Source organism: Hippocampus bargibanti, linkage group LG09, assembly GCF_051943395.1.
Source record: "Hippocampus bargibanti isolate YZ-2025 linkage group LG09, ASM5194339v1, whole genome shotgun sequence".
Lineage (NCBI taxonomy): Eukaryota > Metazoa > Chordata > Actinopteri > Syngnathiformes > Syngnathidae > Hippocampus > Hippocampus bargibanti.
The window spans coordinates 16,066,454-16,082,455 of record NC_142742.1 but is presented as its reverse complement, the minus strand read 5'-3'; the positions used below and the strand labels follow the sequence as shown (position 1 = coordinate 16,082,455).

Sequence of the window (16,002 nt, the reverse complement as noted above, 5' to 3'; positions counted from 1 at the left end):
AACCGTCCACCATTGGAAGCCTTGACTTGCGTCTACCAGAGGCAGAGGGATTGTTAGCTCCTTGCAGCAAAACTCTTTCCAGCATGGAAATGACACGCTCAAGATTTGCGGAGTCGGGTGGCCTGGCTGAGTGGGATATTTTATCGTTGTCCTGACATGCTGTATTCTGAAGCATTTCACTTTTATTTACATGAATGGGTTGACTGTTCGCCGCAGCTGGAGTGGCAGTCCTGGGACTCATTTCTGTCTGGTACTCATCCAGGATGGCTTGGACCTCAACTGCCGACCATTTATCCACTGTTTTTGACCTAAATGTCATGGAAAGATCTTTGGATGGACAATTTTTAATAAACATCCGTGTTACGTCGAGGGAAGAACAGTCGAAATCTCTGCCCTGTTCTTTGAGACGATTGGTGGCAACTTCAGCTGCGTTGTTAAGCCTCAACCAGTAGTCATATGGGGCCTCCTTATCCCTGGGCAGCGTGGTGTAAAAGTCTGCTAGAGGGAGAGGTGAACAAGGGGCAGTAGAAAAATGCTTGCGAAGAAGGCTATAGATGGCATTTGGGTTCTGGGTTACATCAACTCCACTGTTTCTTGTGCTAACCTTGACAACATCTTTAGCTCTACCGCTGATGTTCATGAGGATTTCCTCTGCCTGATGCTCAGGAGCTACTTTTGCTCTCCTTATGTAGTTCCTCATTAGGTCTTCCCACTCATCTACATTCATTTGATCAGTGTGGTCACCCTTGAAAGTCGGGGGTTCGCGAACTTTCCTGTGCGGTAGTATCAGAACTTGTGATGAGTCAAGACTTTGTGTTGTTGTGTCAATGGGCGTGTCATGTGGGAATGAGGTGTTATGCATGGGGACGTTATGTGTTGGGCTGAGATGTGCAACAATGCTGTCTGCCAGCTGCTGGCCAATGTGTCTAATTATGTCACTCATCTGACCAACTACGTCAGGTGACTGGGGTAAGGGATCTGTCACTGGTGTGTCAGGAGTCTGTGCGCTCGTCTGAGATGTACTACACTGGGTCTGGGAAGGAACTCTGTCCCCACTAACATAAGTGGCCTCAGCTAGAACCTGCCCATTCCCCTCTACTACATCACTCTGGATGGGACTCCACACCTGTAACATGGTCGGGATGCCTCTACCTCTACCAATACACTTATTAAAAGGTGTGCTAAATGTCCCTTGGAAGGAGCTCATTCTCAAACTTCACAAAAAAAACTTACAGGAAAAAAAAAAAAACACAACAATTGCAAAACAGCAGCTCAGACAATAAACACACAATTTAAAGAACGGGGTCGACACACCGTCCACCGAGTGATGGGATGAAGACACTGTGCAGCATCGCGGTCCCGGTCCGAAGTGGAGAGTCACTTGTGATCCGGGTCACGGCACCAATGTGACGGGTGTCACAACAGTGACTGTCTTCATCTCCACGATGCTGCTGTATTAATGAAGACGAGACGCGTGGATGTGTCTTTTTATTTCTTTTATTTCTGCAACACAGTATGGCAGAAGGGATGGGTGAAGTCGCATGGGTTTCGTCTTGTGATTAACCTGAATCTCCTCGAGATTGTTCTCAAATGCAAAACATTGTAGATAACAAAACAGAATTAACAACGTGTGATCGTATAGTGGTTATTTACAGAAAAAGAGAATACAACACAAGTTCACTGTTATTTACAAGATGTCCCTGAACGCATCATGGGCGGAGACTCAGCAGAACACGCGGTGCGCTTGTAATGGCTGGCGCACAGTTCAACCAGCCACGGACACTCACGGGCAAATGAGACACGACACAAGAAACTAAATATTGTTCAATAAAAACGAAATGAAACAATTATTACCTGCAACACAGTATGGCAGAAGGGATGGGTGAAGTCGCATGGGTTTCGTCTTGTGATTAACCTGAATCTCCTCGAGATTGTTCTGGAAACTATGGGCGGGACATAGTGCCACACTGTGCGCCGTTGCGTCACTTCCTTCATAATTTAATAACCTAAGTGTACAACTCCGTTACATATATATATATATATATATATATATATATATATATATATATATATATATATATATATATATATATATATATATTAGAATACAGTACATGCTGGGGCCTTTCTGAGGTGAGTTTGAGAAGTTTGGAGTTTTACATGTCCACCGGCAGTTCCGTCTCGATTTCAGGCCTGACCTACCTAAATCATTAAAAAACATTCAGGGCCATTTGAGCTCTGTCTAATGTGGCAGAAACCATGGAAAGTGAATGGTGAAATGCAACGCTCTCAATGTGACAGCGCACATAAAAGTCGGGTTGTGGCATATAACTGTAATGTCTGGTCACAATTAAATACTGAACCACTTCAATGACTTCATGTTTCCAGTATCATCATTGACCCCAATGAACATGACTAAAATAGAGGTTGTGTGGTCATATCATTATTGGCGTGAGGGGTGGGGCCGGGTGGGGTTCGTGTTTATCATTGGCTCATCTGTGAGGACTTGGGCTTTGGAAATAGAGATTTGAGTCCTGCTGTGAACTAAACGTTCATGGGCTTTTCCTCAAACAGCAAAACTGCAGCCGAGCATTCACACAATAATATGTAACAAACAGCAGCATGTTTGGTACATTCAAAATTGAGCCCTTAAAAAGCAATTTACATAAACATAGGTGGAGTTGTCCCCAAACAGCTATAATTTTGTATACGTGTGTGTACTTGCGTGTGTGTGTGTGTGTGTGTGTGTGTGTGTGTGTGTGTGTGTGTGTGTGTGTGTGTGTGTGTGTGTGTGTGTGTGTGTGTGTGTGTGTGTGTGTGTGTGTGTGTGTGTGCGCGTGGGCGTGTGTGCGTGTGTGTGAGCGTGTGTGCGTGTGCGTGTGCGTGTGTGTGTGTGTGTGTGTGTGTGTGTGTGTGTGTGTGTGTGTGTGTGTGTGTGTGTGTGTGTGTGCTTGCGCGCGTGTGTGTGCTTGCGCGCGTGCGTGCTCGTGTGGGGTGACAGCGATAATATGTTGTGAGTAGAAAGAGTTGGAAATTTAAATCTTTTTCCCCAGGGTCCTTAGCTAGTAAAATTCTCCATCAACCTGCCCTTTTCAATTTACACCTCAAAGCACTCCAAAAAAGGACAAACAAAAATCGAATAAAATATTTTTCTAAAATTCAAGTAGTCTCTGAATTTCTTCTCGAGCTTCTGCGTGCCTAAAACTGGAGATGTATTTAAAAAGACAGAATAAAGAGACACCTGCATTAAAAGCGTCATCCAGACATATTTTTGGCATATTCGTATTTTATTGCTTTGAATATTTATGTCCATAATTGTTTATATTTTTTGTCGCCTTTAACACCCAAAATGAAGTTTGCGAACTGCTGCTTAATGTCTATGTCAAAGACACTAACTGATTAAATGTGCGCTGACACTTCGGGGGGTGGGCTTCATTCCTCAGTAAAGACGACAACGTAGCACTGACGATGTTTATCAACGAGTCTAAAGATGGTCAAATAATTAAAAAGGTTTTCATTTGTATGCTGTTGGAAGACTCAATTTAATAGCCTCGTCGGAAACAGAATGTTTTAGTTTTTTTGGGGGATGGGGGGGCTATTGTCGTTCGCTTCATTTACATATTCATTCACCTATATTCACCTAGAAGTACAGATGACGGCTGAAGAAACCTTTTCATCGATATTCATCTATTGTATCGCGTTTTATATTAGTTAGATTGGAGATTTCTTTGCTCCTTTCACACAATAATTATAATACGTAACACGCGGGAAAACGTGTGTTATTCCACGACCGCATGCATAAATGTATTAATGATTGGTGTGCACTTGAAAAAAACTATTTGCTCAAATTGGTGATTTAATAAAACAGTCATTGTCACATCCTGAAAATGAACATATTTTTCTGTCTCTCACGTGCTGTGATTGGACAAATGAATTGAGAATTCGGGATCATTTTAATTGTTCTTGTGGCGGTGGGTTTATTTTAAAATAAATCACGCGATGTTCTATTTTCTGGTAAATGTGTTTAATTCAAACATCATAAAGTTGAAAATCTTTAGACTAGGGTCCAGCACACTAATGAGTCTAATAAGGATAAAAGCGTTCTGGAAAATGCATGGATGGATGGATGGATGGATGGATGGATGGATGGATGGATGGATGGATGGATGGATGGATGGATGGATGGATGGATGGATGGATGGATGGATGGATGGATAAAATATAAGGTGCACCGGGTATTAGTTTGCGTATTTGACGTGATTCAAAGAAGAGGTGAATAGTGTGGTCTCCGCGCCGACGCCGCTTGAAATTCAAGGCAAATGCGCCAACTAGTGTGTGCAAGAAGAACCGCACGCAAGTTTACCGGCTGCTCAATCTACTCATCTTTTGATTCCACTAAATATGTGTGTCCAATTCACTTGATTGCTTCATGGGTAATCGAGTTTTTTATGAATACGAGTATGTTTAATTAATTTATTTAATCATTATTGTGAATAAACAATATATATTTGGAATACAAAGTGATGACAAAACTGGACAAATAAATTGTCGTTTTTCACCCATTACTCCCATCTTACAATTAAATATATTGCAGATGTAATTGCTTTGACACATTAAAAAAATATGAATTCCATATATAAAATAAAAGGCTTTTGGTAATTAAATATATATGCAGTTTACAAGTCACAATTGATTTTGTGAATACAAAGTAGCAGAATTTTATACAAGATGTGTTTCTTCATTTTGTGTCTTCCATAAAGAGAATAATGATTGGTGATTGCAGAAAAAGGAAGAGATGGCTCAATAATTGAATTCGGGGCAGAAGAAACAGCGGCGCATACTTTGATTGGTCTGCTGAAAGCCCAACCCAGAAGATTGATTGGTGGAAAGCATCTCCGCACTCCCGACCACGAAAGCCTAAAATGACTCGGGTAAAATAATTTGCGGCACTCTTGAGCTCTCCATTCAGCCTCGCGACGCGTTTGCACATCCTGCATCTGCTTTGCGTTGGATAACTTGGAGTGAAACATCCGCGCAGGCACCCAGCAGCCCATCGATTGAGTTGTTTTCTCTTTTCTTTATGGTTTTTGGGAGACCAGGACCTGGAAAAGTTTGACGCACTTTCGACGCGCGGGAGGACAATGTGTACAGTTCCACTGTTGATGTAGCTGTTTTTGGAGTCCTGCGAGACCTGAAGTCACTTGTCTGAAGTGTTTATTTAGATATTTTGCTCTGATTTACACGCGAAAGTCAGTCGGCTGGATTTTTCATTCTTCAGCCCCCCCCCTTCCCCCCACGGCTGGATTTCTTCGTCGCTCACAAAACTGTTTATTAACTGCTATTATGCACTGAATGGGTGTCACAAGACATTCTCGGTTATTCAAATCCAGATGATCCATCTTTCAAACATCCTTTTTTAAAATAATCTGTGCCTGAGAGCCCCCCTGCCCCTTCGCGCTTTCCCATCGGTTGCGCGGTCGCCTCCATCCTCAGCACTTAAGAAAGAAGACAGCAAGCAGACTTTGAAGAGCTGCGCAAACTTCTGCACCGAACCCCCCCCCCGTCACCTTGACATTGACCCGAGCTGTTGTTGTGATGCATATTCCCATAGAGCCGCCCACCACCAGACGGTTCACGCCGCCCTCCGCGTCTTTCACCTGTAGCAAACTCGTAGACTGCAACGGGGCCATGGCAACCCCGGGCCCGCTCAGGGCTAGACCAGACACCAGGAATGTGGTGGACGTCCTGGCGGACCACGCCGGCGAGCTGGTCCGCACCGACAGCCCCAATTTCCTCTGCTCGGTCCTACCGTCTCACTGGAGGTGCAACAAGACCCTGCCCGTCGCTTTTAAGGTAAGATATCGTCCTGATATTGGAGTTAACATGACGTGAAAAGAAATGAAGACATTTATACTTACAAAAAAAAAAACACGTTTATAACATGCATTCCGCTGCAACTGTGCAACGCATATCTAAATATGAAAAAGCAGAATACAATTATGAATGGATGCAAAACCTAATGTCATTTTGTTGAATTGTCGCCTATTAAAGAGATACAAAATTCCCAGATATTTGCATCTCAAATAATAAATCAGCAACGTGGAAGGACGATGTGCAGACATTTGAGGTTATCTACAATGAATTAAAGCTGCATTTAAAAAAAAATACACCATGCTGTGGGGAAATGTTGACAAAGGAAGATGGTTTTGGGGGCCGCACGGTGATTGTCCAATCGCTTTTTCCCCCTTGGCACAGGTTGTGGCCCTTGGCGATGTTCCTGATGGTACGTTGGTTACCGTCATGGCCGGGAACGACGAGAACTACTCAGCCGAGTTGAGGAACGCTTCGGCCGTAATGAAGAACCAAGTGGCGCGCTTCAACGACCTGCGCTTCGTTGGGAGAAGTGGACGAGGTGAACAAACCCGCACGAATTTTATTGAAAAAATATATCAAATATAAAGAGAGAAGAGCAAAGTGTAATTTAATTAGTAACCATTTCCCCACGACGTTTCTTATTTTTTTCTAAATAAAAAAAAAAATATTCATGTGAAATAATTTGGTTCGTGGTGCAGCGCAATTCCGCGTTTGGCGTGTGGCGCTAAAGGGTCTAAAAAGATTTTCTGAATCTGTGGAGTTAGTAATTTGCCATCCACCTGATGCTACGCCGAGAGATAGATCGGGATGGCTCACGTCATGTTTTAATTTTATTTTCTCAGGCCCCTTTTTGTCGATATTTATGTGGCCGCTTTCCTTGGTTCTTTTGCCATTTTAAAAAATTACAATATTTACGAGGATGGCTCGTTATTGAGCGGCGCCTTCGTGGGGGGGGGGGGGGCGAACTATAAATAAATGCCCACCACTGACCGTGGGCCAAATAAAATACAATAAATGCACATGTTGTAATTTAGATATTTATATAGAGAAGCCAAACTTTATTTTTCCTAATGTGGCCTTAAATTACTGACGTCTATGCCTTTATAAATAATATATCAATGACTGAAATAGTTTAAATGTTTGCATTGTCGGAGTGTCCATCAATGTTACCATACATCTATTTTTTAATCTATTCATGTATTTCTGGCCTGTTTAGCATCCTTTTACTGTGTATTTTATGTTCATGAACAATAGAAGCTGCATATTGTCTTCGAATTATAATTATAAAGTAGGCCATACATAGGATTTAGACCGTAAATTAACACAGTGCCCCCCTCCCCCGTTTCCACAGACACTCTCTTTAACACTAAATGTCTCTTTTCATGTCTGCATGGGACGAGACCCCCCACTTCTCCCCTCCATTGATTTGGATGCAGATGGGAGTATGATCTCGCCTCGTTGAACAATAAACAATCACTGTGAGCATTTTCAGGCAATCTGGAGCGCATTCTCTCAATAATCCAAATCATATAACCGCTGTCAGGCCCTCGACTGAGGTGGTCCCCCTCCCAACCCTTCCATTTATTGTTTTCCAATGCCAAATGCCTCAGCGACACAAAAGCCGGCAACGCTCAGAGGCTTCAGGAAACAATCAACTGTTAAAAAACAAAGAGTTTGAATAAGCTACATAAAAGTCAAGACATCTAAGCACCATGCAATGCTGCTTTGCAGGAAAAAGCTTCACTCTGACCATCACTGTTTTTACCGGACCTCCTCAAGTGGCCACTTACCACCGTGCCATCAAGGTCACCGTGGATGGGCCGCGTGAACCACGCAGTGAGTACACGCGGGCGTGAACGCACACACACACACACACACACACACACACACACACACACACACACACACACACACACACACACACACACACACACACACACACACTAAATAGGTGAATGGGAAAAAAGTGTTACATATTTTAATTTGCATTTTTCAGTGAATATCAAGACTGTGAGATACATTTTTTATTTATCCTCATTTGGTCTACAGGATAAGAATCTCACAAAATTAAGAGAGATTTTATTTAAGAGTCCACGTTCTTATTTTTCGTATGTTTCTGGAGCCTCATGCACCCAACGGTTATTTGCACTACATTTCAAGATTTCATGCAAAGCATTTCAATGTTGTTGTTTGTTTTTGCATAGACACTGACGATTGGTAACAATGAGACTAAACAATAGCTATCCTTTATTGTTGTCCGTCTGAGATTCTTCTAATTTGATTGATTCATTACTGGGTTGCATTGCGTCAAAATGCTAATTTTCTGCTTTATCCCTAATTAAGATTTTTGAACGGTAACGTGGCATGTTGGACTGAATTCTACCGCTTGATGAAAAAAAGGGTGGAGGTAACTTCCCTAGCGTCACAGACCATCGTTACCCTTTGGTCAGACCAAGGGTCTGATATGACCACACATCCACTGTTATGATATTGGTGACTTTTCACACACCTTGACTCCCAGCGACTGTGAGAAAGCTGTAACAAAGCTCCCAATCTCATGTGCTTTATGCGACTGGCTGCTGTTAGGGATAAAGTAGAGTGGCCGTTCCACAAGTCAGGCCCGATTGTTGCACCTCTGCCCCATATACAATGTGCGTCAATTTTCATTAGCTCAAGGTGCCATAGACGCGATGGTTAGGAATTTATGGCCATTCCAACGGAGAGATCCAGTTTTTAATGGTTCTCGCGTGCAGGGTTTCCCAAATGGGTAAAAGGCTGATGCCCATGTCTGTGCACAAGGATATTTGCAACAGCGGAGGATTTAGTTCAGTCAAAACAGAGCACGGCAAGAGAAGTATCAAGTGCCACATGAGGGGGTGTATGCCTGGCAGAGCGACCGAGGGGCACTCAGAGAGGGCCTTCAGCACACAACGATATCCCACCCCTCCTTCCCAAACCCTCTTGCCAGTCCCTGACAAGGTTACACGCTATTTGCAGCGTTGAGAGAACAGTGAGTGCCAGTAGGGCGGGACCGGTTAATAATAAACAGTGAATACATGCGTGTGGATGGTTTCAATATAATTGTGTGTGTGTCGTGTGTATGTGTGCGTGTGAGTGCATTCGCATGTGCATCTGCAAGCATCTCAGCTTGAAATAACCATGCGCATAGTGGACGTCTCCTGTCTGTCTGTCAAAATATTACTCCTCCAGCTAAGGCGTCAGAATGGCCATGGCCCGTTTTTAAAAAGTGACGCTGTTTAATATAGGCTAGCACTTATTTAGGACCTTGCCGAAGCTGATGCATGGTGGCTCACTCAATGTAAAACAAGATGAGATGTTCAAATGTTTTTGGAGGCACCCAGAACATTTGGTTCAACGACACAATCTTATGCCATCCGACACAGGATTTGTATCTACCTTTAGGTTGAGAATGATAATTATCGTTCTCTATTCATAATCAGAATCAATTTTCCAAGCAACTCTGTGTGAGGCTTTGAATATTGACCAATGCCAAACATAACCACAAAATAAACATATTAGCACCTCCCTGACAATGTCAATAAAAAATGAATACTTTTGTTTTAATAAAGAGCCTCTGTTGGAGTTAATTCGATTTCCATTTTTTTTAATTAAATATTTTATTATTCATGACTTCAAGTACGTGTATGCCCTTTCGGTTTTACTGAACCTCTTTCAATTAGAAAAGAGAAATAACAGTTCAAATAAAGGGGCCTCTTTTTATCTTTTATTTTATCAACGGGGAAGAATAAAGAGTCATGCATTAGAAGAATATACTGACGTTATGGACGTGTCAAGTCAAAGTACCGTATTTTCCAGTGTGTTAGGCGCATCCAAAAGTCTTCATTTTCTTGAGATGACACTGCGCCTTATACGCAGGTGCGCCTTATATGTGTCGTAATATTGAGCCACAAGAGGTCTGGCAATACCTGTCTGCAGCCACCATTTCCTTGTAGAAGAAGTAGTGCGTAACCCCAGCATTTATTGTCGCGTCCGACAATGTGGTGTGCCTTATATTTGGAAAACTTTTATATATTTCCATATTGTATTTGGATAACTTTTGTCATTCATTTTACTGATACGCTGGTGCGCCTTATATGTGGAAAGAGTTTGAAAATACACCATTCATTGAGGGTGCGCCTTATACTACGGTGTGCCTTATACACCAGAAAATACGGTATATGACAAACACACGGCCATTCTCAAATTATTAAAACCATAAATATCATCAGATTCTTTTCAAAACCATAAGGCACCGCTTAAAATAGTCGGCACCCTTTACAAGCAAGGAAGACAGAGATGCACTTTTGCCAACGCATAAAACAAATGACATTTTGTCATTCCGAATGTGATCGCCAGGGTTACACCCCTCTCAACTTTTTTTGCCTATACCAATTGTGCTTGTGTGATGCTCACTGCACTTTAGGGAAAACGGCCTCAGCTAGAAGCTGTTCACAAGCATTCAAGGTGTGTCTGAGATTGTTCATTCGATTGAGGATTCGGCAAGTCATTCCACACCATGCACAAAAATATCATAGCTCATCTACTGGGGGTGAAAGAAAGGCGCTAGCAGCTAATTCACGTGGACTTATGTCCCCAAGCTATATGTTCAGCCGAGTATTTTTGTCTCCCTCACTCCCGATTTCCTCATCACACATCCGGCATGCGTCACCCGACTCGATCTATCTGTCGTATATTATCAAACTTCTGCCCAGGCCAAACTGGAAGCTCAACTGTCGCAACTGAAAGCTCCCCCTCTTCTGCTTCTCAGAAGCAGTTTGTGACAACAAAAAAAAAAACAACAAGAAGAACTCCAAGAAGTAGGTTGTCGTTGCTATCAGTTCCCTCGCACCACATGCCCCCCCGAGTGCTTCCTCTCACCACGGAATCCTCCAACTGTATTTTGGATGCGCTTCTCAATGTCGTACTTCTGCATGAGATTAGCCGCTAACGATATACTCATAGTTTGCCGTTGCGCTGCGCTGTGCTTTTTGCATTTCTGTTTTTGCGGCGCTTTCTGCCGTCAGATGAATCACAGAACCTTCATGAAGTCATCGCACTTGAGGTAGATTTTTGGATGGCCCTCGACTGACATCACCTACAAAAATAACAGCAAATGTTAAATGCGGACACTCTGCGGACACTTGGTTAAATATTATATGAGATATTCATGTTAGGTTGGGTTTTGTCAGCGTCAGAGAAGCATTTATAAATACTTCTAATCTTGGGTATTGTTTTCACTTTGAGAGGTAATGTATAAACAAAACCCCAATAACATCCATCCATCCATTTTACAGACAGCTTAATCCTCATTAGGTCTTGGGGGTTGCTGGAGCCTATCCCAGCAGTCTTTGGGCACTAAGCGGGGGACACACAATTGCAGGGCACACAGAGACAAACAACCATTCGCATTCACACCTAGGGACAATTTGGAGTGTTCCGAACCGGGTCATGAAATCATGACCTCTGCACTGTGAAGTCAGCGTGCTAACCACTCGACTACCGGGCCGCCCTGGTAACATGTTGAAATGTAATGGTGCCATTTTTATTCTCACGCAAGCAATATTGTCTTTGTATATCAACTTTAGAGGCAGCGGCAAACATAAAAGTGAGTGCAAAATGTCAGTGGTCTGTAAATTTTCTTTCACGATGAAGACAGTGTTGAAAATAAACGTTTCCTAGGAACTACTTTATTTCGGTGGAACTGACAAGCTCGCAGTCCCCTAAACATCCAAATAACATGTCGAGCAATTCAATATATATCTGTCATTAATGATAACATTTTTGAGGCATTGCAGGTTGTGACACTTGAAATCATTATGAATACACACTCATTCGTGCAAACATACAGGGACCCCAAGTCCGCCTCCTGGAGTTGTTGGTAGCTGTACACACCCAGTCGAATAAATACAGGCAACAAAACACCATCAAATGTGTGCGTGTGTGTGTATGTGTGTGTGTGTGTGTGTGTGTGTGTGTGTGTGTGTGTGTGTGTGTGTGTGTGTGTGTGTGTGTGTGTGTGTGTGTGTGTGTGTGTGTGTGCGTGTGTTTGGCTATTTGCATTTGGCACACATACTGTACAAAGTATGCAAATAGACACACAATGATATTAACTTCTTTTTCCTACGATATTGCTGTCGTTCCATGAAGTCCACAAAAGGCTCGATGTTTGTTGTTAATCCTCCGTGTGTATGTGCATGTGCGTGTGTGTGCATGTGTGCGCGCGGGGGTGTGTGTGTGTGTGTGTGTGTGTGTGTGTGTGTGTGTGTGTGTGTGTGTGTGTGAGGGATGGGGGTTGCACATCGTGCAGCTCATGCACCTGCCAGGTGCTTCCATCTCTTTAAGTCAGCTCGCTGTGGGACACGCCCCTGCTCCACAAATCACATGAAAGGCTCGGCTTCGGTGCGAATTGCTCTCTCAAAGGGAACTTTGATGTTTGAAAATGGAGATGGGTGTCTTTGAAAGACGGGCCTGCGGGTGTATTAGTGCCAGGGGAGGGCGTGTGCTGGGTGTTTTCCCGACTGCTAATGCCTTGCGCTGTGACTGGCTGGTGTACTGTATAACCCGAAGACATAATGACTTGCACAGGCTTCTCTGCGCCTGATGCATTCACTAGCATTCACTCATACGGCGAGAGGAGAAAAAAAGGATCCGGAAACCTGTAAAAATAAGAAACAAAGCAAAATGAGTGGAATGTAGTCGGACATGTTCACTAGAATTTTTAACAACATCTTAAAATCAAATTTGCGTCAAATCCTGAAAATGCACCTTCAATTAAAATACATTTTCACTGCAAGTTCAATAACAGATTAATTACCATAATTGTTATTATCCGTACGTTTGTGTCACATGCCGATTGGAAGGCACAGACAGCAGTTGTCACTTTTGTTGGATAATTCAGTCTAAATGGCTTCTCCGAAGCAGTTACCTCAACAGAAAACAGACCAATTTATGGATTATGAGGACCTGCAATTTGCAATGGAGAGAAAACATTTTTTTTCAACCAAAAGGGGGAAAGAAAGATAGTCAGAATGTAATATGTGCTCTGTGCTGATGTCTGTGAAAACCACAATAGCCTGAGGCTCAAGTGCCCTCTCTTTTTCCACTCAGACTAAAATTTCCACCCTATATTTGCTGACGCCAGATAGAACACCCAGACACACTATGAATTACCAAATTATTTACAGAGGCCCAAGACAACACCATGAATTCATTGCGATCATGCAAGTATGCCGCCAAAGAAGAAGCTTGTGAAAGAATGACCGAGACACGCCTCCAACGCTGCCGCTGGCCGGCCTCCGTTGCCCCCTCAAGCCGCTAAATGCACCAGCCAAGGGTCTTTCCTGTTTACTTACCTACTAGGGGGAAGTAAAATGCTCGCTCTGTGTGTCCTCGCTCTTCCATATTTACTCGGACCCACACAGGAGGGACCCATTACAAGCTTTCAGGCATAATTCAATAAAAGTTCCGATCTGCATTTACAAAAATAAATGGCCCATGAGTGAGGGAATATTTTATCCTCCGCTGCATTATGACAATAAACCATTTTCTCCCGTCGAGGCATCAGGCTCAGGGGTAAAGTGGAGTGTGTGTGTGCATATGTTTTGTGTGTGTGTGTGTGTGTGTGTGTGTGTGTGTGTGTGTGTGTGTGTGTGTGTGTGTGTGTGTGTGTGTGTGTGTGTGTGTGTGTGTGTGTGTGTGTGTGTGTGTGTGTGTGTGTGTGTGTGTGTGTGTGTGTGTGTGTGTGTGTGTGCGTGTGTGTGCGTGTGTGTGTGTGCGTGTGCGCGCGCGTGTGTGTGTGGTGCGGGTAAGCACCTGCTGGTTACTGGAAAAGACTTTGTGTACCACGATCATGTGGTTTGGATGTTTATTTCTTTAGGCTTTATTGGTTAGAAACTGTGAGCAAATAATAGGTAAAGCAAGGTCTTTTTTGTCATTCCAGGAGTACAGAAGGTTGTAATCCTGTAGGTAAACACACAGGGAAGCCTTGGCATGTGAAACCATACTGGAAATATCACAGAAGAAGAGAGCCCCGTTCTTTGTAACCATGCATCTCGTGCCAGTGTGAAAATGACACGTCGTGTGTGTGCATGCTCGCACGGTGGAAAAAGTCACACATTTTAAATTTCACACTTTACTTGGACTCAATTGTCATGAACATGGGGGGGTATATTGGTCGTGAGATAGTATGCACTGACGTGAAGCTGTTTCCCACGTCAACTAGCATTGCATTTATGTGACAGCAACAGAAGCTCTTTACACTTCGCGCAGCCTCGTAAGGTCTGACTTTTCACCCAATGCTCCCGACACTACAGTATATAGACGGACAAACACATTTGACATTTTAAAGCTATACAATATCACTGGCAAAGGTAGTCCCGCTTATCTAAAATGGAGTCACTGGAACCCAGTGGGCCTACTGTACTTCACAAGCACCAGTGAAAAAGGGTAAAAAAATCATCTTATAATATCCTCCTAAATGCCTCAAGTGTATTCCAGAAGACAGTGCCACAAACCTGCGCATGCACACACGCACACACACGCACACACACACACACACACACACACACACACACACACACACACACACACACACACACACACACGCGCACGCACGCACGCACACACACACACACACACACACACACACACACACACACACACACACACACACACACACACACACAGAGCAGCAGCACAAAAGCAAGCTGATTGCTCTGAATCATGCTCGCCGATTGTGTCGGTGGGGAATCCGGGTGCATTTGTCACCTCTTGCTTCTCTTTGCCTGCCTCAACTTGCCTCCTCGTAGGCCTGCCCTTGTGTGGCACCGCCACTTGCTCCCTTACACACGCACACACATACACATGTAGCAGACACGTAAGAAGCATTATCGTTTTATCAGAAGAGGAAAGCTGTGCGCTCTGCTCAAGCAGTCTCATGTAGCAACTTCCGTCGATGTGAGGGGGGATTTTCACACTGCTCTCATCCCCTGAGACGAATGGTGCATCTGCCCGAGGGACCGGAGCTCTGCGGCAAGGAAGGAGGAGATAGCGTTGAAAACAGACAGCAGAATGTTTGTAATGATAAAAGTTGGCTGTCTTGCACATATCCTGCAGCCCTACTTTTCTATTATGTGCAAAATGTGTGTTTTAATTCTCAAAGTCTTACGAAATGCTGATGGAAATGAGCTTCCAGTTGTGTAACGTCTTCATGTGTCGAGCACCGGACTCGTTTATGGTCAGACGAGACAGCCACAATCACCAACCAAGGGTAAAAACCACATCCTTCACGGTCAGCCTCAAAACAAGAATTTTGATTTGCCGCAGTTGAGAGACCTCAACGTGTGATTGGTGGCCTTGGGAGCACCAAGACGGATTCCGTTGCGGTGATCAGCTCGGGGCTTTGTGTTTGTGCAAGTAAAAAAAAACAAACAAACAAAACAAAAAACAACAATGAAAAAGAGAAGTCGAAGAAAGACAGGCTGGGTGGCAACAAGGCTGTTTCTGGCCCAGGAGGAAGAGAAAGACAGGTGTGCATGACTTTACTCAAGAAATGTTGAAACCTTATTGAAACGGAAGTTTGCTCACACCCCTCAACTGTTGCTCCACTTTAACAATTGAACAATCCTTCGCATGGTGCTCCACGGCTGAGCTTTTGCTTAACCGTCGAGTTCCTATGAAGGTTGTATCATGCCAGGCACCGACTTTATGGTTCAGACATAGCTTTCATTTCAATGTGTGATTCACTTCAATTGTATCCAGTAATCTGGAGCCTATCAAGTCCACTTATAACGCAAATACAAATATTTACACTTCAGATATACTAAGTACAGCCTTGGGTTGGGGCCAAAGCACGTATTGTCCTTTGCTGTCCAGATAGAGTTTCAGATTGCCCTCTGAAAAAGCACCCAGGCCTTTACTAAAACGAGCTTGTGTTAAATGTGTCTCCCGTTGGATGGGGACACTTTTCCTTCTTTCAAGGCAGAGAATTGCTAAAAGAGGGAACAAGAGAAGAATGAAGGAAGGAAATAGGTCATCGTAGCTGATCATTCAGTTGCAGAGACGCCTGTGTTGAGGGCCGGGTGATCGCGGAGATCGAAGGCCGTCTCA

The 16,002-nt window shown here is 43.6% G+C and overlaps 1 protein-coding gene across 1 annotated transcript in view; it reads left to right on the top strand.

The window, feature by feature from the left end:
- Window positions 1–4,946: 4,946 nt before the first annotated feature.
- runx3 (RUNX family transcription factor 3) overlaps window positions 4,947–16,002 on the top strand; it is a 30,829-nt gene continuing 19,773 nt past the window's right edge. Inside the window, exons 1-3 of the mRNA XM_089003897.1 lie at window positions 4,947–5,853; window positions 6,256–6,412; window positions 7,606–7,710. Of these exons, the coding sequence (XP_088860023.1) occupies window positions 5,596–5,853; window positions 6,256–6,412; window positions 7,606–7,710 (520 nt within the window). The 5' untranslated portion in view covers window positions 4,947–5,595. The remainder of the gene's footprint in view (window positions 5,854–6,255; window positions 6,413–7,605; window positions 7,711–16,002) is intronic.